This window comes from Sciurus carolinensis, chromosome 11 (assembly GCF_902686445.1).
Source record: "Sciurus carolinensis chromosome 11, mSciCar1.2, whole genome shotgun sequence".
Taxonomy (NCBI): Eukaryota; Metazoa; Chordata; class Mammalia; order Rodentia; family Sciuridae; genus Sciurus; species Sciurus carolinensis.
Window position 1 is genome coordinate 72,216,802 of NC_062223.1, and position 27,088 is coordinate 72,243,889.

The 27,088-nt window shown below is 36.1% G+C and overlaps 2 protein-coding genes across 2 annotated transcripts; one reads left to right on the forward strand and one right to left on the reverse strand.

The window, feature by feature from the left end:
- Window positions 1–7,357: 7,357 nt before the first annotated feature.
- LOC124960488 (olfactory receptor 56B1-like) lies at window positions 7,358–8,317 on the forward strand. Its single transcript, XM_047519278.1, has one exon. The coding sequence runs from the start codon at window positions 7,358–7,360 to the stop codon at window positions 8,315–8,317; it is 960 nt and encodes a 319-aa protein (XP_047375234.1).
- Window positions 8,318–15,996: 7,679 nt separating this feature from the next.
- On the reverse strand, window positions 15,997–16,947 carry LOC124960697 (olfactory receptor 52D1-like). The gene has a single exon (XM_047519589.1). The coding sequence runs from the start codon at window positions 16,945–16,947 to the stop codon at window positions 15,997–15,999; it is 951 nt and encodes a 316-aa protein (XP_047375545.1).
- Window positions 16,948–27,088: the final 10,141 nt, after the last annotated feature.

A 27,088-nucleotide genomic window follows, 5' to 3' on the forward strand; every position in this document is an offset into this window, starting at 1 on the left:
ATAATATCCAATGACCATGCTGACTTTATTCCAGCACATAAAGCTAGTTAAATTTTGAAAACTAACCAATTTACCACATTAAGTGAATAAAAAGAGTTTAATATGACCATTTCAATAAAGAAAGATAAGTTAATTAAAGTTAAAACACCCACTGATAATTGAAAATAGCAAGAAAGCAAGCAGACAAGCAAAAACTTCCAAAAAAGTAGAGGTGTTCTTCCGCAACCCAATAAATGGCATTGAAAAGTCCCACATAATAATACTTGCTTTTTGGTAATGTAATGAATATTTTCCTTCTACAATTATGAACAGAGATGGAAGCCCTCAGTACCACCTTCTGTTCAATGTTGTACTGAAGATTCTACACAGTGTAAAATAAAGATATAAAGATTGCAAAAAACTAAAAATATCTTTGTTTGCATGTGACATGATTGCATATGTAGAAAATGCTCAGGAATTGTTAGAATCAAAAATGATCTTAGGTTAACTGTACAAAAGGTCTACACTTAACAATCTGATTTGTTTCTTCATTCTTCTTTGAAAATATTCTTCATAATCACATCATAAAGCATAAAAGACTATAATAAATTAATAAAGTTTATATTGTGAAATATCAAAACACTCCTAAAATAAATTATGGTAACTTAAGTAGTAAGTCAAACCATGTTTGTGAAGTTGAAGTTTCAATATTTTTCAGACATCAATTCATCAAATGTTTATCTGTAGAGTCAATGCAATCCAAATTAAAATCCCCGAAAGCATGTTCAAAATGTTACAAGCTGATTGTATCATTCACACAGAAAAAGCAAAATACCAAAAATAGCATAAATTATCTTGAAAAAGTTGAGTAACATTCGAGGACTTAGACTACTATGAAGACCTTTATAAAGGTACAATAATTGGAAGTGTTGTATCAATGTAAACAGGACAAAGGGATCAATGTATCTTAACATGTATCAAAACAAACCCACATACATATAGTCAATTGTTATTGCACTTAGGCAAAAGTCATAATTAGTATAAAATAAAGGATAAAATTGTAAAGTTTCAAAGAAAATGTACAATTATAGTTTGGGGCAGGTGACTATTACTTAGGACACACACACATAAAAAGTGTGACCATAAAAACTGTACGCTGAACTTTAAATACAAACTTGGTCATCAAAACAGTCACAAAAATGAAAAGTCCTGCCACTGTTTATTTTCTTCTACCTGAATATAACAAAATACGTCAAACCACCTACGTTTGCAGATATCTTCTCCCTCTTGTCTTATGGTGGATGACTGTCCCATTCTTACCGTAGACCCTTGCATGTGAGCTGTGGAAGGTCATCTCATCACCCCTCCTTTGCTAAGCAAGCACGTGCTCTCATGGATCCAGTTGTCTCCACACTATCTCTCCTCTTTTGTCTCTGGTAGCTGGTGTCAGCCTTGACGTGTGCATTACTTTCCTTAATCATAAAACAAGTCATGCTTTTAAAATTTAAATTTACTTTTTAAATTTACCCTTTTATTTTTAATTGGTAAATCATGACTGTGTGTGCTCATATTTTACAATGTGATATTTTCCTGTATGTGTACATTGTGGAATGATTGTGTCAAGTAATTAACATATCCATCACCTTATGCATACCCTTTTGTCAACACAGTCCCATTTCCCACCCCACTTCTACCCATAGCTTCTGGGAACTATTCCATTTTCCACCTCAAACAATTCCAAAGCCTAACAATTTTCCTTCTCCTCTACCACCTCTTGCCCCTGCTCCTCCTCTTCCCTACCCCTCCTCCTTTCTTTTTCTTTCTTTTTCTTTTTTTCTTTTTTTTTTTTTTTTTTTTGGTATCAGGAATTTAATCCAGGGCTGCTTTACTACAGAGCCACATCCTCAGCCCTTTTTATTTTTTATTTTGAGACAGGCTTAGGGCCTTGATGTACTGCTGAAGCTAGCCTGGAACTTAGAATCCTCCCGTCTCAGCCTCCTGAGTTGTTGGGATTATGCAAACCATAGCACCTGGAAAAAGTTTATCTTTATATTACTTGCTGGGGTAAAATTCCCTGAAGTTTTCATATGCACAGATTTTTCCATATCCCAACTCTTTAACTCATACTAGGATGACTTTGGTTTATGAATTCCAAAATTAAATGATTCTTTCCAAATAATTAGCTATAACCTCCAAGAAGCTTAATCCATAAAAAATAATTTACATTTTATTTGATCTGTCAGCAGAGTAACATTATGAATCTATTTCCTTGACTTCTTTGTTTTCTTTCTGAAGCAGTTATATCTTGGCTTCTTTTTCTGTCTCATATTTGTGTAGATTTTAAATGTAGGAGATCATATGCACCAGGTGCTGTTTCCCCTCTTTTTCTCACTATCCTCACTTGCTAGGAAATCTGTGTCAATAGTATCAACTCCTATAATTTTGATTTACTATCCCGATCATGTCCTTTTTTGTCAACTTGCTCCTTGCTCTCTAGAACTACCTTTCTGCTTGTTCCCATCCTTCACTTGGATGCTTCAAGTCACACATCCCAAGTTTGTCATAAGCTGATCTGCATTTACACTCTTCTACATCTGGTCCTTCTCTAACCACACCTGGGCATGTGAATAATATCTCATTGCATCCCACTGCATGTTCCAGCACCTAGGATTATTTTTAAGTATTAAGTATTATCAGTTTTACCTAAACATGTCTTCTAAATTCATCTACCTTTATTTTTCGTCTTTCACTGCCCTTTAATTCAGTTCCAGATGTAGCCCTCTTTCTCTTGGATTACTGGTGCAGCTGCCTATCCAATGTCATTCTATTACCTCAAGAACATCATCTCACATCATAGACCATGTCCCCCCCGCCCACATCTCAAGTATTCCAGTCACATTTATTATCTTTTATTACATTAAGTGTGCCATGATACCTCCTTTCATTTAACAATTTTTTGGGGGGTTACTGAGAATTGAACTCAGGGCACACATCCCAACCCCTTTTTTGTATTTTATTTAGAGACAGGATCTTACTGAGTTGCATAGCAAGTTGCTGAGGCTGACTTTGAACTTGGAATCTTCTTGTGTCAGCTTTCCGAGTCAATGGCATTACAGGTATGCACCACTGTGCTTGGCCTCATTTAATATTTTTAAGTTCCCAGAATGCTTTCACTTTCAACCCCTCAAACATATACCATATTGAAATGCTACTCGAGCCTTTGACCTTAGATCAAGATGGTATTACATCAGGAAATCCTGACAAGGAGATTAATTCCCTTCAATGCTTTTATATCACAGGGTGCTTTTGTTTAAAGCATTTATCTCAGTCTATAATTCTATATTTGCTTGATTTTTTATTTATTGTTCTATTCCTTCAGCCTGACTAGACCAGAGTTTCCATGAGAACAGTGAAAATTACTTCATTAATCACTTTAATGAAATCTACCATATTTTCCAAAGAGAGTAGAAACTCTCCCTCAATTTTTGAATGAACAAATGCTTTCTTTTTTAAATATATTTAAAGAAACTGCCTAACCACAGAATTTAAATTCCTCTGTATTTGTGTACCTAAGACAATTCACACCTTCCCACCTATCATAGGAACACCTTGGTTTTATGAGTGAAGATATTTTTCTATTTATGTAGGTTCTCAGGTTGTATTAATAAAAAAAAAAAATCTCTGTGTTAAATTCCTTCTTGCACTTTTGGGGTTTAACATCTTAGGAATTCACTTTCTCTATGGGCTTTTCTCTCATACCTCCAAAGGAGGCCTGTTACCCTTAGAGATCACTTAGTTGTTTACTACTGCCCATAAATTCTTGACATTCTTAAACTGTGTGTCATATCTCAGAGGAGAATATATCTTCATCTCATGACAGAGCTTCTTTCTCAAAATGCTCTGTTTGCGCAGTAGGAAACTCCTTCCATTGTGAAGACATTAGACTGTGACTCTCTGCTCATAACCACTGTAAGTTCTAAAACCGTATCAAGGCCACACTGGCTGAACCTTGGATCATTTGTTGCCTCATTCCACATAGAGTGCTGTTTTGGTTACAACCTGCAAAAGAGATTGACCTTGCCTTAAGCCCTAGCAGTATACAAGGCTTGTAAAGCATTTGTAAAAGTAGTTAAGGGTAGAATGAGAAAATATGAGGATTGTATGGTAGAAGAGAAGATACTTGTCTATAAAAGAACTTCTATATTGTCTTCAGTATTAATAGTATATTAACTGGTTTTGAAACGAAACCACATTTTATGTCATGTTAGAATCTAACTGTTAAAAAAATGGCAAAAGCAATTCTTTTCCTGTGAGCTCAAATCTTTTCCTTCTCTTAATTGTAGCAAACAAATGTCAACCAAGGAGAAACACCAAGAAGAAAATAGGGAAAACCAAACATAGAATTACTATATGATCCAGCAGTCCCACTTCTGGTTATGTTCACAAAAGATTTTACATCAGTATGTCAAAGAGACATCTGAAAACTCATGTTCATTGCAACGTTATTCACAATTGCTAAGTTATGAACTCATGGATAAAGAAGAGATGATACATATAAATAATTGGCATTCAGTCTTAAAAAAGAAAATCTGTCTTTTTAAACATTAATGGAATTAGATAATGTTATGCTTAGTGAAATAATCCAAACACAGAAAGACAATACTTCATGCTCTCACTTACATGTGAAATCTAAAACAATTGAAGTTCTAATATCAGAGAGTAGAATGGTAGTTACCAGAGTCTGCAGGGTGGGGTAATAGGCAGTTGATGGTCAAAGGGGACAAAGCCTCAGTTAGGAGGAATGAGTCTGATTTTTAGGTCAGTTGCAGAGTCTTGAATATAGCTAATGGTTGAATGATGTACATTTCAATATCACTAAGACTCAATTTGTAATATTCTAATGAAAATATTTAACATTTCCAGTGATGGGTACACTAATTAAGAATTTAATATTGTATTAAAATTATTAAATCACTTTATGTCCCACCAATATGTACAACTATAATTTGTCTATATGTTATAAAATAAGTAAACCAAACATGCATCTTAAAAGGAAAATGGAATATTCCAAAGATAAAAGTTATGTGATATGAGTGTAAATAGCATATGATAATAATATATATAATATATATAATACTTTTCAAAAAAGAATCAGGTTTTGTGCAATCTAATGGCTCCCATTTTAATTCTTTTCTGCAATCATATCTAAAACCTCAGAGAAAAAGCTAATATTATATCTACACCTGACTGTGCCTTTGATTCATTAAATTGTGTTACAGATATGCTCAGATGATGTTTTTTTCATCAAATTACATTCATCATAAACATAATGATTTTTTCCTCATTAGAGAATACATTTTTTAAACACCAAAGCTGTGAGAAATATCCGAAAGGAAATAAATATACCTAGTTGTGTGGAATTATCTCTTGTGACACCATGAAAGAATTTTTTTCTTTCAGTTTCCTCTGCATTTAATAGTAACTATGTCAAAAACAGACCTATAACTAATATAATTAACTTGCCTACCTCCTACTTTAAAGATATCATTTTAAACTTTGCTACTAAAAAAAGAACCTAATATTTCATTTTTTTTTTCTTGCTCACAAAACATGGCATTCACCATGGCAAAAATATTGACAATGAAATGCCTTGGAAAATCAACAATTGTTGTAAAGAGACAATATTCTAAATATATTTAGATGTTATCTACCTCTAAAGTCAGGATGCAAGGGATTTAAAAACCAAGATATGATGTTCAATTGTGTTTGCATCACAGCTCAGAGAGCCCTCTGCACAAGGAAAGCATTTGGGTTTCTTTTGAATGAAAGAGTATAGGCCGAAATGATTTTAAACAAGGAATATTGATTCTAGAGCAGATTGTTGTGAGAACTGTGAAGAAATAAGGAGTGATTGCAGTGAGGCAGGTTACAGAAGCAGTAATCCTGTAAGGTGCAAATGAATGAATTGAAGGAAAGAAATCCACAGGATAGGGGAGCAACTGAATGTGGAAAGAGCAGGCTGGTTTGCAGGTTTCAGATTTGACTGGTTTGGTGACCATACAGGATAAAAAGAACAAGAAAATCAATTATTATTATAATCAATAATAATATAAATTATCTTTTAAGTACAGATGTCTAATTTTGAACACAATTCCAACAGTTCCTTAAACATGATGGATAAGTCATTCTTGCTCGCTAGATAGGATAAAATTTCTACTCAGTGGTTACAAAGTTTCAGTCATACAGATTGAGTTCTAGAGATCTTCTGTACAGCATTGTACCTATTATTAACAATACTGTGTCATACATTTAAACTTTTAAGAGGGTATAAATCATATTCATCATTTTACATTGATTTTTAAAAATCGTATTACTTGTACTAAATTCTGTACGTAAAATTCTCTAGGACTCAACCCCAGGAAAAGAAAAGTGCTAGGATATGTGTCCATTATATGACTTTAAGTTGAAATATTCTGCCAAACATCTTTTAATTTCCTGTTAAGCTATTATTTTGCTACCTCCTAAGAAGTCTATGCAAAAAACTATAAACAAATATTTCTACATGCAATCTATAACATAGTTTTTGTTACAAGTCTTTTGAAGTTCATTATAACAAATTCTTGTCAGACTATAAAATATAAATGGATATCTATATCAACTTGGAATGAAATGGCTAAAAAACTCAGTTGATTGTAATTGTACACTAAAAATACCTAGTTCTGGGCTGGGGAGATAGCTCAGTTGGTAGAGTGCTCGCCTCGCAAGCACAAGGCCCTGGGTTCAATCCCCAGCACCGCAAAAAAAAAAAAAAAAAAAAGAAAAAAAAAATCTAGTTCTTATTAGTTAAAACAGTCAAGTAAAATTAGGAGAAATATGAAGGAAACAAGCACAACCACTAGATTCCAAAAAATTTTTGAAAAAATAGAGAAACATTGAGAAAAGCTAGAATCATAATTATGTGGTGGTTCAGACTGGAATAATTGTAATTGAGCATAATAAAAATAGAGTTTTGAGATTTATGTTGAAATTTCCCTGGATATTCAACACTGTAATTGCCGGGTTTTCTGTTTGTTTATTTGTTTGTAGGTTTCTGTTCTTGATAGTGTTAAGGATTGGGCTCAATGCCTCATGCATGCTAGGCAAGTGTTCTGCCACTGAGCTGTACCCCCAATTCAAACGATTGTGACTTTTAAGACTACCTTCTGCTGCTGAAATCCTGAAACTTTCTGGTAATTTATCTTTAATTACTATAAGAGATGGACTCCAAAAGTTATTTGGTTATAGCCTCATCCTGTATGAAAAGAGTTGAAAAATAATGTTCGATAACGATTATGATCTGTGACAGTAAAATTGAAATTTTTTCTTCTCATAGGAAAATATGTCTGCATCTTTCAAAGGCTCCAATAGCTCCAAGTTCCAGGTCTCCGAGTTCATTCTGATGGGCCTCCCAGGCATTCACAGCTGGCAGCACTGGCTCTCCTTGCCTTTGGCACTGCTCTATCTCTCAACAATTAGTGCAAACATCCTTGTCCTCACCACCATCTACCAGGACCCTGCTCTGAAGCAGCCTATGTACCTTTTCCTGGGCATCCTCTCTGTGGTGGACATGGGCCTGGCCACCACCATCGTGCCCAAGATCCTGGCCATCTTCTGGTTTGATGCCAAGGCCATTAGCCTCCCAGAGTGCTTTGCTCAGATTTATGCCATTCACTGCTTTGTTGGCATGGAGTCTGGTGTCTTCCTCTGCATGGCTTTTGATAGATATGTAGCTATTTGTCATCCTCTTCGCTACCCTTTGATTGTCACCGATTCCTTTATCATCAAAGCTACCCTGTTCATGGTGCTTAGAAATGGCTTGTGTGTCATCCCAGTGCCTGTTCTTGCAGCGCAGCGTCATTATTGTTCCAGGAATGAAATTGAACATTGCCTGTGTTCTAATCTTGGGGTCACAAGCCTGGCTTGTGATGACAGGAGGCCCAACAGTATTTGCCAATTGGTCCTGGCATGGCTTGGAATGGGGAGTGACCTCAGTCTTATTATATTGTCCTATGCCCTGATTCTGCGCTCCGTCCTCAGGCTGAGCTCTGCTGAAGCCGTCTCCAAGGCTCTGAGCACTTGCAGCTCCCATCTCATCCTCATCTTCTTCTTCTACACTGTTGTTGTGGTCATTTCAGTAACTCACCTGGCAGAGACTAAGGCTACGCTGATTCCAGTTCTACTCAACGTGCTGCACAACACCATCCCTCCTTCCCTCAACCCTATTGTTTATGCACTTAGGACCAAAGAGCTTAGGGAAGGCTTCCAAAAGGTGTTTTGCTTAGGTTTACAAAAGAAATAAGAACCTTGATGGGAAGTGACATTTGCCAAATTATACTGTTAGGTGCATAAACAAATATGGAATAATAAATTCCATCATTGTATAGAATAATAATGCACCAATTAAAAAATTGTGAGAAAAATGTGGAATATTCCAAATAAAATGAGGGAAAATAATCTGAGGACAAAGGGTCTCAACTTTCTTAATGATCTAAATTTTAATAATTAGTATATATTTATATATAAATTTTTATATATATATATATATAATAATGAAGGTTCAACTTCACTCTTAAAGACATCAAATTTTATTCTGTTGAATCAGCAAATGTGTGTATGTAAACCATTAACTTTCCTAAGCTGTCATATTCTAGTAGTTGACTTTCTAATATCCATTGTGCTTTTTTTTAAATTTTAGTTTTACAGACTGCATTTTGATTCATTGTACTCAAATGGGGTACAACTTTTCATTTCTATGGTTGTAAATGATTTACTTTAATTTCAACATTTTTGTTCAACAATTTGTCCATATCTATCGAAGTTTAAAATGTAGCTTCCTTTTGTCCAACACATAAATGTTAATATTATTTAAAATTATTAATATTTAATTTATTAATATTAATAAATTATTTAATATTAAAATAAATTTATTTATTCTAAAATAATACTTTCACAATGTGCATTAATATATTCAAAACTGTTTAGTTTGGCATTGTTTTAATAAACAAAAGTTATAAACAAAAAAAAAAACCTGCACACAAATTTCAGCCTCTTCTAAACTGTGCAGTAGAAATCCAAAGAAGATGGAGGGGTGAATACATGCCTATGAGATCCCTCTTTTGTATTTGTACATAAATGTTTGTGAAAACTTCTGAAGGGGAATAAGGAAAAACTTTCACAGACCTTTCAAAATTGGCAAAAGTTAAATGTATGTAATATGGAAGGGCTGTCTGCTAAACCAATCAAATGGGATTAAAAAACAAACCCCAAACTGGGCATGAATTATATGCCATGTTCTCAGAATGTTATCTGTACCTCTTCTTCATAACCTTAAAACCAATGAATGGAGGAAATAGGGTATAATATATTTTGTCTTGTATTTCAATCTGATCCATGCTGCTGTGCTTCGGATTCTGATCAGGGCTGCTTTCTTTTGGATCCAGGCTCAGAGTATATCATAAAATAACTGGGATATTGTATAGGCTGTATCTTGAAATATGAATATTAATCTGGGGTATAAGTCTACCAAATTCCAGTAACCCATTAAGTACTAACACTGTCCTTCCAGTTAAATTTTAAAAAGGTATCTCAGGTATAATGTAAATAACATGAAGAGCTTCCTTTATTAGCCTGAATTGATTTCTTTGTTAGATTGAGTTTTTTTTTAAAAAAAGACTGATAAAGACAAAAGACACAGTGTTTTATAGATTAATGAAATGAGTTTCTTTAATAATGACATATTTCAGAACATTAAGATAATTTAAGGAAATATATGTTTGATATTTGCAGTTTTTACTAAATAAGTACTACCAGTGAAATATGAGAGGAATGACAGCTTTTTTCCCATTATTTTCACTGGTGCATTATAACCAGAGATATATGATTTCCTGGCAGAAACAATGTACACATTACAGTCCAGTCATGAATGTATGCAAGTGCCTCTTAATAAAATGTTGCAAAGCAGAAAGAAAATGAAGAGAAAGTTGTGAGAAGAGGTAAGGAGTATAGACCATGGATTTTCAAAATAAACCATGATGTTGTCAAGGAAATAAAAAAAAAAAAACAAGCAAAAAACACCCCAGTGTTCATAGGAGATGCAGATTGAAGAGCACTTACTCTATACCCCTGGACTTTACCCATCATTTCTCTTGACACAGCTGATTATATAGTTTTACTAGATGAATTTCTTTTTCAGAAATCATCATTCATCTATTTTCTTTGAATTGAATATATAGATCATGACCAAAGAGTACAAAGATGTAAATTGATTTATGAAGTACATTTACGGTTAAACAATATTTTCCTAAAATTGAAATTCTATAAATTTTCTAATTTTCAAGGTTAGAAACATGTACAATTGGAAAACATTACTCAATATTTTTGGAGATTTGAGTCAATATGAAATCACAGAAAAGAGATAAAACTTGAAAATGATTTAAAAATTATAATAGAAAATATTTTTATTCTCTAGTGTATTTGAAGCATTCACAAAAATTTTATATTTACTATCTCAAGAAAATTGTATTAGGTCAAAAAGAATCTCAATGAGGTCCATAAGGAATAAATAGTAAAAACAATACTTCAGAGCTGAGTATAATAAAGATAGAAATTAGAAAGTCAGTATCTTCAGTTACTAAGCAAATCAGAAATTAAATGCCATTAATAAATCAATTTGCCAAGTGAAGTTTGCACAGACTTTCTAATGACAAACCTGGCCTTGATATAACAGAATGGAAGTTCATACACTGCAAGGCATTTGTTTTGAATAAATAATAAAATCAGAGATGTCATATTGTGAAACATGAACACGTACGTTTATTATAGCTTTTATTAAAAATAAAATGATATCAAAAGAAAGAAATATTTACATAAATTGTATTCATTTTTGATAGACTTCTGTATAGTCTTAAAATCCTCCTTAGGAGAAATGTTTAATATACTAATCGCATACTCAATTATAAGCATAGAAATATTTACATAATGATATGGCATTATTACATTTCCATTGAAAACATCTACCTGATCACATAATTCTATTACTAAATTAAAAATACATTAATAGATTTTATTTCAATACAAAGACAAATAAATATATTTTAAAACAGTGACTTAACCAATGATTATGTGAATAACCCAGATAATCCTTGAAGGGTATTGGCTAAACCAAGTTTTTCTATTAGCAGATGTACACAAAGCCTACAGTCTCTAGATAACAGAACAAGATTAACTTTTTATATTGCTGATCTCCTTTTTTTCTGTTTTATTAATAACATTGCTTAATACACTAACTTAACTTATCAGTGGTCACAAAGTGTTTTTCAGTGCATTTAAGCAAACTTTCACTATAATCATAGACTAATAAAGTGTTTCTCTGCTATGTAATATAAAATTACTTTATCTAATGTGTGTATGTGTGTGACCACAGTAATCTTCTGAATGTGATTACTGGATTTGTCACTCCATACAATACCACTTAGTAGGTTTATTAACTCTTCCTTTAAAGATTTGAGAAGAAAACTTTTCTTACACAAGTCCTCCATGGTACTGACTTTTTCTTTACATAATTAATCCAAATCCTCAGTATTCAAAGATTAGACCCTGACCCATATCAACAGAATACCTGTGTTAGCTTTTCATTGCAGTGACAAGAACCTGAGAAAAGCCGATTAAAGGAGGGAAGATTGATTTTCACGGTTTTAGACATTTCATTGCATCATCTGCTGACTCCATCGCTTTGGGCCTGAGGTGAAGCAGAACATCATGGCAGAAGGGCATGGAGAAGGAAAATTTTCATCTCCCAGAAGCCAAGAAGCAAAGACAGAGAAATATGGGCAGCGGGCAGAGGGAGGAAGGGATAAGATACTTCCTCCAAGTGAGCCCTACCTGCCTAAGGTTTCCACTGCCTCCTAGTGGTCCACCCAGCTATCAATGTATTAATCAGTTCATGACCCAATCACTTTCCAAGATCCCCACTCTTAATATCACTGCACTGGGGATCAAGACTTTGACACATGAGTCTTTGAGGGACACTTTATCTTTAAAACCATAATGATATCTTAGCCAATATCACCACATACACTGTTGGGTGAGTTTGAGGTCATTAGGGTGGTAACAAATATTGGGAAAATTTTTATTGTAGTAGTATCTTTATATACTATCCATTCTGATTTACATATGGTATTTCACTCCAAGAATAATTTGCTGTGTTTGAAAAATTTTTTAAAAAATTATATCATTCCTGTTGTGATAAATGATCAATGACAATGCAGATTGTGTTCCACAAATTGTTTGGGGGTTTTTGTTTTGTTGTGTTTTGATTTTTGTTTTGCCTACCTGATACACAGATATGCCCTATCTATAAACAGTAATTTCTAAAGATTTTCAGATATTTTAAAATCTATAACCTTCCAGTGGACCATGTTGTCCTGAGAATGCCTAGACAGACTTTCAGAATGAGGAAGTTCTCAGGAGAGTAACACACTCTCTTCCTGTGCACTGTTTCAGGCTGCTCTTTCTGTAGTAGGAAAATTAAGCTAAGGACTTAGCTTGAAGCTGTCCAAGGAAACATTTTTGTCACACTTAAGACCTTCAGCTCATCCATGGGAACTACACCTTTTAGGTAATACACACTATGGTTAGGCTAACGGAGAGAATCTCCAGGATCTCAAAAACACACTCAAACAGGTAAACAGGTTTTTGGCTGTTTTATTTTGTTCTTGTAACTTGAGTTTGGTGATGTAGGTCCCTAGTACATAGTCTGAACTAATAATCCTTGACTTTCCTAGTACTTATCTGTATATTTGTTCAATGCACCAAATTTGAAGTCTTCGATACTACTGTATAACCACCGTCATGTCACATAATTCAACAGATTATGTTTTAACATAAAGAAACATGCAGAACTAAATATAGGTTGTTTCCTGAACAACATTTTGTTCAATACAATACTGGGAATGGTTTATCTAGAATGCACAAATTAATGTTTTGATCTTATCTGTTTTTGGCCAAAAGGAGATACTGAGAATTCCTAACAGCAATTAGTCCATGTTGTTCCGGATTGAACATAAATAAAACCTAAAGATTATAAATAATACACAGACAAACCATTCTATGGCAAAGTCCATAACACAGTAAAGAGAGACCAATTAGATTTAATTCTTCTGGCTAACATGAGAAACTGCTTCTTCTTTACTAATATTAACCCTATCCCACTTTTGTTCTCACTTTCCTAAATTAAAAAAGTTAAGAGACAATCTAAAATTACCCAAATTATTTTAAAGAGGAAATTCAGGTTTTTTTTAATTTTATTTTGAAACAGGTCTTACTAAGTTGTTTAGGGCCTCATTAAATTGCTGAGGTTGACCTCAAACCTATAATCCTCCTGTCTCAGCCTCTCAAGTCACCAGAATTACAGGCATGCACCATTGCACCCACATTTCTTGACCACACACAATCTAGAACTCCCCCCAAATTTCCAGAATCCCTCCTTAAAATCATCAAACACCAGTGTACATTGTATAAGAATTCCCTCCCAACTCTCTGAATTGACAAATAGTTCTTCTGGAATACATTCTCACTTGCTACAAAAGGATAAGAAACTTAACTTGCTGTGTATAGTTATGTTCCTGATGGTTTATCATGGTGAATTTTAATCATCTCCCAAAGAGGGAATAGTCTTCAGAGTTGCTTATGTTTCTTTTTGTCTCTGAATAGCCTTGTTACATTTAGTTTTCGATAGAATCTTTCCATTGAAATGACTTAAATATTCAACATGAGTACCAAAAGAACATTCAAAAATATACTCTTTTAAGTTTTGGCGGGAGGCATCTTTTTTGCCTCAACTTCATGGAAAGATGACTTAGAATAAAGGTGAATCATAAAATAGTGATTACTTCAGTGTAAGAAAAAAATATATTTACCTATGTGTCTATTTTCCTCTTTAGGAAAATAGTATTATGTCTTTTATGCTATGTCCCCACAAATGTCATACTTTGTTATAATTCCATTATTTCCTCCCTCTCCCTAGATTGTGAATTTCTAAAGTCTGGCACTGTGCCTTATTCACCAGTGAAATTATGTCATACATGGTATATAATTGGTCATCAATAAACATTTTTGAATGGAAGTTCTATTATAATAATAAATAAAATAACAGTGTTTTTAAAGTTCTTGAAAAAGGTTTGCATGCTTCAGAAAATAGATTAGAAATTTTCAGAGCTGGATGGGGGAGATAAGGGGGGTTATTACTTAATGGCTACAGAGTTTGTGCTTAGGGTGATAAAGTGTTATACATAGTGGAGATGACTGGTACACTATAACTGTAATTAATGTCATTGAAATGGAAACCAACCCAGATATCCTTCAATTGATGAATGGATAAAGAAACTGTGGTGTATATATACAATGGAATATTACTCAGCCATAAAGAATGATAAAATTATGGCATTTGCAGGCAAATGGATGAAATTGGAGAATATCATGCTAAGTGAAATAAGTCAATCTCAAAAAACCAAACAACGAATGATCTTGCTGATAAGCGGATGACAACACATAATGGGGGGTGGGAGGGTTTAGTAGTTATGGTTATGGTTAGGGTTAGGTTTAGGGTTAGGGTTAGGGAGGCGGGCAAGAATGGAGGAAGGAAGTACTGTATAGAGGGAAAAGAGGGGTGGGAGGGGTGGGGGGAAGGGAAAAAATGACAGAATGAATCAAACAACATTACCCTATGTAAATTTATGATTACACAAATGGTATGCTTTGACTGCATGTACAAATAGAGAAACAACATGTATCCCATTTGTTTACAATAAATAAATGAATAAATAAATAAATATAAAAAAAGAAATGTACACTTAAAAATGAGTAAGATGGCAAAGTTTATGTTGTATATACATTTATAATGGCACAATAAAAACAGAGTAGTCTGTTTATATGACCCTTATTCACCGAACACCACATCATGAACTAAGTCAACTGTGGATAGTCTGAATCTCAGACCTTAGAAAAAGAAAGAGATATGGATATTCAAGTTGAAAAGTGGAACAAATAATTCAGTAGATCAAGAGTGGTAACAAGTAATATGTGGTGAAAGTGGCAGCAGAGAACGTTATTGTGTCATGTCAAAGAACAGACTGACTACTTGCATTCATTTTTTCCAAAGGGGAAAAAAAATCCAAAAAACAGAAGTGCAGCACTCACGGGAGTTAAGTCTGTGCTGAAGCATGCAGCCCAACTGCTTTAGGATTCTTGTGTCTAGCTATCAGCTGGTTTGCATAGGCAGGAAACTGTCTTGGGAATTCTTGTACACTCAAAGGCCAAGGCTTTCCCGTGCAATTATGTGCTCCCACACCTTTCGAAATGAATCACCTGGAAGCCATCTTCATCTATTTCAAACCTAATCACAGGTCCATGGGGCTCTGGGCTTAGCCATCTCTGGCCTGGGGCTGGTACTCTCACTGTGAAGACCCTCTTGGTTTAAGAAAGTGCCAGCAGCAATTCATTAATTAACAAGTAAAATTCTGTGTGTGTGTGTGTGTGTGTGTGTGTGTGTGTGTGTGCACGCGCACGCGCACGCATGTGTGTGTGTGTGTGTGTGTGTTCTCAGTTCCTTGAAGTGACAAATTAATAGTTCTTTTATGACCATTTCTCTCCTAGCTCTAACACTGGGGTTTCTTTACATGGAGAGAATAACCCTCCTGGCTTTCACTTTCAAGTATATTACAGTGACTTCCAATCCTTCCTTTTTAAGACCTATGGACCTGTTAACAGCCCACATCTAACTTTACAGGGAAATGGCATTCTATAGATTTATCAGGTATGGATGATTCACTCCAAATACTTCAAAATCTCAGACAATGTAATGTTGACTCTCTAGGATTAACCTAAGTGGTGATCTCTAATGTAAGGATAAGAAGTGCTGAAGAAGGTAAAAGCATAATTATAACTCTTCCCATCAGTTCTTTGAGTATGCAGAGAGTATAGTTACCTTCTCCCCATTAAAAAGTCAAATATTCTCAGGCGAATCTGTTTGGTATTAATGCCATAGACCAGGGGATTGAGAACAGGGGGCACGAGGAGATAAAGATTGGCAAGTACAATGTGGACCTGAGGGTTTACTTGGTGGCCAAAGCGGTGGGTAAAAAAGGAAAAGAAGGCAGGGATGTAGAAGACAAGAATCACACAGATGTGGGCTCCACAGGTGCTGAATGCTCGGAATTGAGCGTCCTTGGAGGGCAATCGCAGCACGGCCTGCAGGATCAGGATGTAGGAGGTGGCGATGAGGACCACGTCCATGCCCGTGATTGAGAGAGCTACAGTAAGACCATAAATGGTGTTGGGCTTGATGCTGGCACAGGCCAGCTTGGCTATGCCCATGTGCTCGCAGTAGGTGTGGGGGATGATGTGATGTCCACAGAAGGGTAAGCGTTCGATGAGGATGACAAAGGGGAAAACAAAGAGAAAGCCACGGACAACACACGCCAGGCCAAGCTTCCCAATCATGGCGACATTGAGGATGGACGTATAATGTAATGGACGGCAGATGGCCACATAACGATCAAAAGCCATGGCTAGCAGAACAGCTGACTCTGTGGCAAAGACTGCATGAACAAAAAACATCTGGGTGAGACAGCCTTGGTAGGAAATTACGTGGGACCTAAGCCAGAAGATTGTTAGCATTTTGGGCAATGTTGTTGAGCAGAGTACCAGATCAGTGATGGACAGTAGGCACAGAAAGAGGTACATTGGCTCGTGCAGAGCTCTGTCTGTCATGATGATGTAGAGGATGGTGCCATTGCCAACCAAAGCAAGGACATACATGGAGCAGAAGGGGATGGCAATCCAAACATGCTGGTCTTGCATCCCAGGGATTCCAAGTAAAATAAATGTGGAAGGGTGGAAGGCAGTGTTATTGGGCACAGAAGCAGAGAGCATAATGGTGCAGAAAACAGGGTCTTTATCTTCCTAAAAAGGGTTAGAAAATGAAATGATATCATCCTAGATGCCATTCGATCCTTCGGAATATCCATCCCATTGACTGTCCTTCATTTATACCAATTGTACTTAAGTGTATGCCTTTCTCACATCTTGTTTGGATAATTAAAAGAGTTTTGTGACTGCTAGTGTTTATCCTGCTTCTAGGAGTTTCATTTTTCCAGTGATGCCTCTACATTACTGACCAAATATTCTAACACAAATATAATCAACTGTAACACAAATATAACTTTTCTTTGTATATCCTGTGCAAAATTATACCTTCTCTGTTCTACCCTCCACTGCTTTCTATCATCTTCTGAACCCTGAACACTGGCCTCTCCACACTACCTCAACAAATTCCCTCACCCTGTCACTGCCGGTTGGATCTGGCAAAGGAAACCCCAATAGGAAGTTGGAGGGAGGAAGAAGAATGAGGTCAGATGATTATTCCTGTTGCTTCCTTCAGACAGGGTTACTACAAGCTCCCTGTATTACTGTCTAAACAGTCTTTGTGGTTTTGGTTCTCTGGCAACAGTGCCTTCCTCTCATCTGTTCAGTCCCAAGGTTGTAATTATGCCTGCTGTGACTTACCTAAGGGACTTTAAAAGCAGTTGTGATTTCCAAACACATAGCTACCCCTTTTAAAATGATTTCTGGCCAGGTACTATAGTAACTAGGTAACTTAGCAAGACCCTGTCTCAAAATTAAAAATAAAAAAGACTGGAAATATGGCTCAGTGATTCAGTGTCCCTGGGTTCAATCCCTGGTACAAAAATAAATAATTAAATAAATAAATAAAATGATTTTGTATTACCTTACGTTCTCCTAAGTTACAAACCTGAGGAGATGATCTGTTTCCTGCTGGGATCCTGATACACGGTATGGAAAGCTTCTCTTGAGCTTGCTTTTGCTTCCTTATCTAGCATTGTTTATCACTCTTTGCCACATACTTCATGTTCCAGCCATATGTAGTAGTATGAAGTGTCTAAAAGCATGCTTTCTTGCACCAGGATGTCTTTTCATAGTGTGTTTTTTACTGCACAGAATGGTTCTTTCCGTTCGGTCAACTAGCAAGCTAAATATCATTCAAACTCTACTACACATTTTTTTTTTTTTTTCTGGAGAGAGAACCATACATCGTCAATTTACCTTTCCTTGGAAATATAAAATTGTTTAAAATTTTTGTGTATGTCTGTCTCTCCATTACACTATGAAATTTCTGAGTTCTACTTTTCTTTCTTTCTTTTGGGGGGGGCAGTGGTACAGAGGATTGAACCCAGAGGTGCTTAATCATAGAATCACATCATTCTCTCTCTCTCTCTCTTTTTTTTTTTTTTTTTTTTTTTGAGACAGGGTCTTGCTAAATTGCTGAAGACAGCTTTGAATTTGCAATCTTCCTGCCTCAAGCCTCCTGAGTTCCTAGGATTCCAGGCATGTGCCACTATACCTGCCTGAGTCTTAGTTTTTTTTTTACATTCAGCATCTATGACTTCTATACATTAGGTCAACAAATAATGTTAAATAAATAATTTAAAATACTTAACTTACTAATTAAATTTTTAATAGATGAGTAGATGAGTGATGGTGACTACAGTTGAAAAATGGTTATTTTCTCTTGGGAGACTTCCTTATGAATTGTGCAAGATCTTCCCTTGCTGTATCTGTGATTCTTTCCATGGTATATACTCCAAGAAGGGCTCCTTATCACACCTTTTCCTCAGTGCATACAACATACATGATATTAATAGAGAAAATAAAATATATCTTTATCCAATCTGTAGCTTATTTCTATTTTCTTACTTAGGCATATGCATTTTCTTGATTATAAAAACATCCCTGCCTTATTTTGTTTTCTAGGCTTTAGAATTTAAGATTAAGGGTTTAAGACTTAGAGTATGTTTAAGATTATGCCAATAGAAAATAGGGGAAAAAGGAACAAAATTCTAGAACCATGTTGCCCCTGGAAAACTGTGTAGGTGAATGCAGAATCATCATTTTTACTTTATAAAGTCCACTCTTTGGATGTTAAATATTCTCATTATTGAGAGGAGACATCAACATTAAGTTCATTCAATCCTTTTCACCTAGAAAAAATTTTAGAATGTGGAGGAGCCAAACATAGGACTAAAAAGTTCTATAATAATTATAAAGAATATTCTTCCTTTAATCCCCTGCTTACCTGAAACTACATTATAAAAGAGCAACAAATAGTGCACTATGAATTTGCTTGTTCATAACTGCAATATACATGTTTCATTTGCTACTGTAAGTTTATATTGAGTCACAGGAAATTGTATAGATAACAATCTTATTATAAACTTTAATTACTAATGAGATTATGATCTTGTATGCATTTTAAAAACCAGGACAATAGAGTTTACTGCACAATTTTTTGTAATTGGGTATATCCTTAAAAACTCAAATATTCAATCACAACTCAAAATAAGTGATGGTAAACATGTCAATGCCCCTGTTGGCAAAGTTTAAAAGTTCAGGGTTCTATCTTGGTAATATTTGAGATTTTTAAGCAACAGATATATCAATATGATACGTTTGTCCTCTAGTTGAGAAAAAAGTAACAAAGCACTTGTGGAACAATAAATATATGATTCTGGACTCCCGGATGTGAAAGCCTGAAAATGAATTGCCTGACAGTTTCTTGCACATCTCATGACAGGAAACTTAAGCTCTTTTCAGGCAGCAACTCTCAACTTCAGACCCTCTAAGACTGAGATTATTTCTCTTTTCATTGAACTAATGTCTGTGTCCACAACCCACAGTAAATTCTTCAATTTCTCCCCAATGTCTTTGTTTTCCCTTTTAATCCTTTGGCTAAGGCTGTTCTTTTATTTCATTTCTTTGTCAAACACATTGAAATGGCAGTGTATTATGTACCAGTTATTCTTCTAGGGGTTTCATATAAAATTGAAGAATAAGAACATGCTTGTTTGCTGATATATTTAAGTTATAGCCTAATAATAAGAAAAAAGTAATCAAGGAATCTATAATATTTGCATAAAGTGGTTTATTGATATACGCTATGAAATAAATTTTCATGAGCCAACTTATACTCAAGGAAGACTTCCTGGAGGAAATGAAATTTGTTCTCCAAAGCTGAGCTTTACTCAAAAACTTTAAACATCTCTTGAACAAGTCAACTCCCATCTACTTACACTCTCCTGTAGCTCTTTCTGGGGTCCAGTTTGATATCAACCTAGATTTAGACTACCTAAGTTCAAAATATGGCTCTATTACACATACTTGCTAACTACATTACCTGAAGTACTTCTGGTATCCCCCTCTGTCCTCAGTTTCCTAGTAGAAATTTCAGATAATAAAGCTTTATAGGGTTGTATTATTATTTACTGAGAAAAGTCTATGAGTGAATACAAATTAATATTCCTTTTTACCTCCCATGATTTTGATATCTGAATTCATTAACCTATGTACTTACTTTTAGAAAGAATAAATTTTATTTGCAGCTCTCAAGATGAAAGACATAGTGGCCTGTTTTGAATCTGTAATCCAAGGCTGAGGGTACTGCAGTTTCACCCTTGTCCAAATCAAGGGATCTCTTCAAAAATATCCAAGACTGGTTTTCAGATAGTTGGGTTAGGTATCCTCTCACAAGAAGTGAAGTGGGTGGCTTCCCAAAAATGCCAGTTTCATCATACTGCCAATATCATTGAAGTCCTCTCATTGATTTCCCTGGATAAGAAGGACCCATGGTGGCATTCAAGGTCTTTCAATACAGAAAGAGCAAGTTTTTTTCTATGCTCTCACTAAGAGCAGAGTAAGGACGAAGGAGTGGTTATCTTATTTCTGGTAAAGGAAGAACTTCACTGAGGTGCTCAATGAAGCACTCACCCAATTTTGCCCTAGGGAGGGGGTGGTAAACAGCAGCTAGCAGCAAGGACTTGTTGATCAGCCAGTCTCTAAGGTTTATGCACATGAAAATCCAGGATTATCTACATAAAGGAAGTTAGAATTATGAGGTAGTAACTGTTGTGCTCAAACTCTGGGGAGATAGGAAATCAAGTGAGCTTCCTGATGGGTTAGGCTTTCTGGGAACACTGTTAGGGGTCTAGGTACTCAGGGACAAAGTAACTCAATAATAACTATATATATAGCTTTATACATACCTGCTCAGCTTAACTGGTATCAGTTAGAGCAAGATGCAACTATTGGGCTTCACTATAGTAAGCATTTTAATATCTATAAATACCTCATATCATAATGATATACACCTTAAAAACACACAAAAAAATTTAGTTTAAAAAAGAAAAACAGATGCTGGTTTCAATAGTTTTAGAAAGGCTGCTTCTACAGATCCATCCAGCTTATCTTGAGCCCACCAAAAAAAAGGAAAGAAACTAAAACCACAAAATGCAATAGGAAGAATTCAAGTACAAACAAAAGACTTACTGATAAAAATTTTTTTTCATACACATTAAAGCTATTCAAATACCTGATGTGTCCAAAGAACCATAGTTTCTATGATGGTGTTGGAGGAAGGTTTGAGATGATCTCTAGAGTAGCTAAAAACATCAATATCACTTTGTGATAGATGACTCTCTCTTCCCCCATCTCTCTTCCTAACCTTAAGAACTGTCCTCAACTTATCTTCTGTCTTCCCATCTATTTACCCTTTATACCAACCTCAGTGGTCAACACCTCTGGAGAAGACTTGATCCAGTACACATAGCATATCTCCTGCAGCTGAGGTCTGTTTCCATTTGTGCTACCAAGTGAAGGCATTGGGGTCCGTAGAGGCTGAGGTTGACTCAGAGCACCAATGATCCCAGCTGCTCAAAATAGAGGTGACTTTCTGAATATGATCCCTGGGGAGATACACCAGGAGTCATGTCAGGACCTACTTTTAAAGGCTGGGCATATTTCTTTACAGCAGGAGTCACCATGACCCTGCACTATGACATTAAGAGCTTCCTAGTTTGGGGACGAAAATTGTAACCAAACTGCCAGACTTTTGGGGAAAGCAGCTCAGGAAGAAGGGAGGAGGCTTGGAATAAGGACAGAACTGGAAGGGATGCATCTTGTGTTGGAATTTGCAGTTTCCTTTTGTTGCCAAATCTAGTACCACATACCACCTGCTTTTAAGACCATAACCACTGTGTCTAATTTGCATTTCTCCATGTGGACCTGAACTTGATTCCTTACTTCCACTTCACATCTTTGTATGTTTACTAGGTTAATTTCTTGTATTGTCTTCTTAATCACATTATACCAGGTGATTAACTACTTCATCAAAGTTCCTACTAGTTGTGGTTCAGTGTGAAGGTGCTGACTTTTCCCATAATCTGTTAAGGAAATGACATGTAGGCAGTTGTTGATACACAAGTCAGGAACTCAGAGAAAAGATCCACATGGGAATAAACATTTGTAAACCATCATTATCATCATGGCAATAACAAAGCTCTGAGGTCAAAAGAGATCAAGAGACAGAGAATGTACATAAAGAGCAGCGAATATCAAACCCTAATGTTTATAGTATATATGATAATTTTGGGATAGTATAGGAGAAAAACCACTGGAGCCAAGTGAGTTGCATAATTTAAAAAGGAGGACATGTACATATAAGAATAGTTTTTAAAAGCTGGGATATAGTAATGATGTGCCTAGGAATAAATAGCTGAAATTGAGATTATTACTAATTTGCATGGATTTGTGTAAATACAATTACCAAAGTATTTCCAGGGACATAAGTTGATAAGGTGGGATAGTCAATGTCTTAGGGGGAAAAAAAAATCAGCATTCTGAGAATCAAATTGTCCATTATCACTTGTTCCATAAAATTAGCCCAAATGTAGTGTGTTTAAAACAATTTATTATCATCTCTTATGATTCTGCAGATTTACTGGGATTAGTTGGGCATTTGTCACTTGGTTTATCTCCTTCAGGTGACTAAAATCAGATTTTTGATGAACTTGTCTCCATCCCTGTGCTTGACCAAAATTGATGGAGTTGATACTGGTTGTTAACTAGAAGGTCAGCCAGGACGGTCAAGTCCATGACCTCTCTCCATGTGGCTTGGGATTCTCACAGTATGGTGGTTGTGTATTAGAAAGTATCCAAAATGTAAATGTCTAAAGACATTAATGAGAAGAATTTAATTTTTCCTATAATTAGAATAAGATAGATTCCATGCTTGTATAAATATATCAGAATTGATTCTACTGTCATGTATAACTGAAAAGGAGATAAATGACCATGAGGTTTACTTGTGGGAACACTGCAACCAGCTCCTTTGCCCCAGAGCAGCCACAGCAGTGGGTGTGTGTTTGAGAGGGGGATTTTTGGGGGGATGGGTGGAAGTTGGGGATTAACCTGGATGGGAATTACAGGAAGGATTAAAACTAAAAGGCTAAAGTGACTAAAACTGAAAGTACCAATGACTTGGTACTTTTGCAATGCCTATTTTACATAGATTTTGATCAATTCTCATCTCCCTAAAGAACTAGATAAACTGCTAGGTTAGCATACCCGAACAGATTTTCCTGCTATCAGATCCCCTCCTACATTGTGGGTATTCAATCTCTCCTCACTTACATAAATTTTACTTTGTTTACTCTTCCCTTCCATTATGTCAGTGGATTTTATTCTTCAAATGTGTGAGACAAGAACCCAGAAAGAAATTAGTGAAGCAGAGAATCTAGTTTTATCTCAACATTCTGGTTTCATGTTGGTGGGATTAATTTAAGCTCAGATCTCATCCAATTTGAGAAAGGAATAGTTATTAACAGAGGTAGGGGAGAGTAGGGGACATAAGAGGTAGATAAGCATTGGTCAGTGCGTACAATGTTACAGTTAGATAAGAGGAATAAATTTTTGTCTTCTATGGCACAGTAGAGTGACTAGAGTTAATAATAATGCATTGTATATGTTAAGAAATGATGTAAGTCTAAACTGATAGATATGTTAATTAACCTGATTTGCCCAATATATATAGGAATCAAAATATCCTATCATACCTCATAAATATGTGCAATGAACTATGTATCAATACAAAAATCAAAATAGTACAAATAGGCTCCTTTGTTTAAGTTCCTTGCACACAATTTTAGAAATGTTTCCACATCTGTGAAAAGATAATAATAAATTGAATATGTTTATTTAAAAGACAACTTCAGAGGAATAAATGGGTTAACAATTATCATTTTATTATGGAAAAAAATGTGTCTTTCTCTATGACTCTCTAGAATTTTCCTTCTGTTTAGGTTAAGTTATAAATCCAGGGAGATTCCCCTCATTGCAAAATAGGGATTTCATACATCAACTAAAACTCATTTGTATTAATACATTTATCCAGCAAATTTCTTGAGGGCCTATCTGGTGCTAAGAACAGTGTACATAACAGGAATCCAGTGGCAAAGAACGCAGATGCCAACCTGGTCCTCAATGACTGATGGAGATCATTGAAATTCAAAAAATTAATCTGCAGGTGATTGTCCTATTGAGGTTGCAATAAGTCCTTAAATTAAAAATATATGTGCCATGAGAATGTATACAGGAGGTACCAATCTAGTATACAGAATTCAAGAAGGAATATCTGAGGAAGGAATTTTAATTGAAGTCTAAAAAAGGAGTTGCCAAGCAAAGAACAGTGAACAGAAATTCCAGGTATTCAAAAAGCTGAAACTATGCAAGTTTATGGTGACTGTACTGTTTTAATTCATTAGCAGTTTTATGAGTCTGGCCTGTGGGGTCATTTTCCCACCTTCTCCAAAATATAGAGCTAACTTCACCAAGATTCGAGAAATATCTTTTTCAACCAAGTGTGTAGGAGAGACAGTGAGTTTAAGACACAAATAAGACCACTACCAAAAAAATGTACTCTGAAAACTAAACTTATTATTGAAGGAAGATAAGACTGGTTAGGGTTTGGAGAAGAAATTTTGGATGAAGTTTGAATGTGCATGAAACACATTTTGAGAACACATGGTGTACTAGATATTTTCATTAGAGTGTAAAAGACCAGGGAGTGTTTCAGCCCTCAAGGAGTATATAAAATAGATGTTAGAAAGATACATAGCAAATAAATAATGATGGTGGTTAATATTGGCACAAATAAAGCAGCCCTTGCATGAGGTTTTTCTAGGCTGCCTTATGGGCATTTCAGAGAGGAAAAAAATTGTGAAAACACAAACATGCATATACATACACTCACGTACACAGAATATCAACTTTATAGCTTAATTCTTACTTCCAAGTAATGTGTTCCTCACGATGAAATTTATGGCTGAATTTTTTGTGGAGATTTAGGAAAGAGGCATGGTATAAGTGTTGAGAGCAGGGTGGTATCTGTGCTGCTAACTGTCTCAAGGACAAACAGGACTGCTGGGCCCCTGTGCTTACCAAGGTTGTTAAGAGATATTTGTCCGAGGAATGTGCAGTTGCCTGGAGACCTTATCCGTCAAGGACGAGAGCAGGGCCTAGCCCCGACTCAGCTCCTGAATAGTTCACCCCTTCCCTCCTCCCTTCTTCCTCTAGGACCGTCCAGTTCTGGCCGGACCCAATGAAAATCAAATAGATTGACCGGACCCAACCAGGGGAGGTTTAGCTGTTCGAATGTTAGCCAATTAGAAGAACACTGTAAAACTGCTTGCTTTTCCTTATAAAAACCCTGCTGACGAGGGCTCGGGGCCTCTCTCCTAGCGTCGTTGATTAAGGACGCAGAGGACCGAGTTCGAACTCGCTAATAAATGACTCTTTGCTGCTTGCATTGATCGTGGTCTCTGGTGGTCCTTGTGGGGTCTCAAGCCTTTGGGCACAACATATGGGGGCTCGTCCGGGATCCCCAAGCCCACCCAGACACCTGATCATAGAGTCATAAGTGACATCTTCCACCGGTGAGTAAGGCATTGCCGTGTGTTTTCTGGTCTGAATTGCCTGCAGGCTCTGGTTCTGGGCTGGCACAGTCCTGGCGGACGCGCTATAGGACCCCAGCAGGGTCTCGGGAGACGTCCCCTCGACCCATCTGGTGACATTTGTCACATCTGAGCAGCGGTTGCTGCATTCTGGCGAGTCATCGCATCTGGTGACATTATTGTCACATCTGAGCAGCGGGTGCTGCATTCTGGCGAGTCATCGCATCTGGTGACATTATTGTCACATCTGAGCAGTGGGTACTGCATTCTGGCGAGTCATCGCATCTGGTGACATTATTGTCACATCTGAGCAGTTTGTGCTGCATTCTGGGTAAATTTGTCACTTCTGAGCAGCTTGTGCTGCACTCTGAGCAGTTTGTGCTGCATTCTGGGTGAATTTGTCACTTCTGAGCAGCTTGTGCTGCACTCTGAGCAGTTTGTGCTGCATTCTGGATGAATTTGTCACTTCTGAACAGCGTCTGCGCTGCTTCTGAGCAGCTTCAGTATTGCATTCGGACAACTGGCCGCATCTGGTTAACTCTTTGTCCCATTTGGGCTTTGTGTGGCATCTGGGAAACTACAAAATACCAGCTAGCCAATTTTTGATTTAGCATGCTATGTGTCTGTCTGTTTGTGTATTGTACTATATGGTCTTTACTCTTGCCTTCTATTAAATTCTTCATTGTGTTAATCCGATCTTAGGCTTAGGGATACTCATTGCAGGGTACTTTTACAGTCCTTCTCCTTGTTCCTGAGAGATTTGTTTACTCCAATCCCTCTAGGCAGAGAGCTCAGCAGCTCCATTCCTCAAAAGTAGTGAGAAATGATGTTTTGTAATCTTCTGCATTCAAACCTAACCTGATTTCTCAACCAGGAAGAAAAAGGGTTAAAAAGTCCTGGGTAATCCTCCCTCCCCTCTGCCTGGCCTTGCCAAAACGTGCATTGGAATGTAAGCTGCAGCAGTCTCAGCGGGAAGGGGCGGGTAACCTGAAGAAAAGAAAAAAAAGTGTCTGTTTTAAACTTCTGGGCTGGTACCCAGAACTAACTTATTTTCTAGGATTCTTCGTTTGTTTTGTTTTTCTTTAATGCTGTATTTTTGAGCTCATAATTTTGATCTTGCATACCTAGGTTAATGATTTTTTTTGATCAGTTCTATTTTTTATTCAACTAGAGTTTTTGAACATCTGTTACATTGCAATGGAGATAAAGTTACA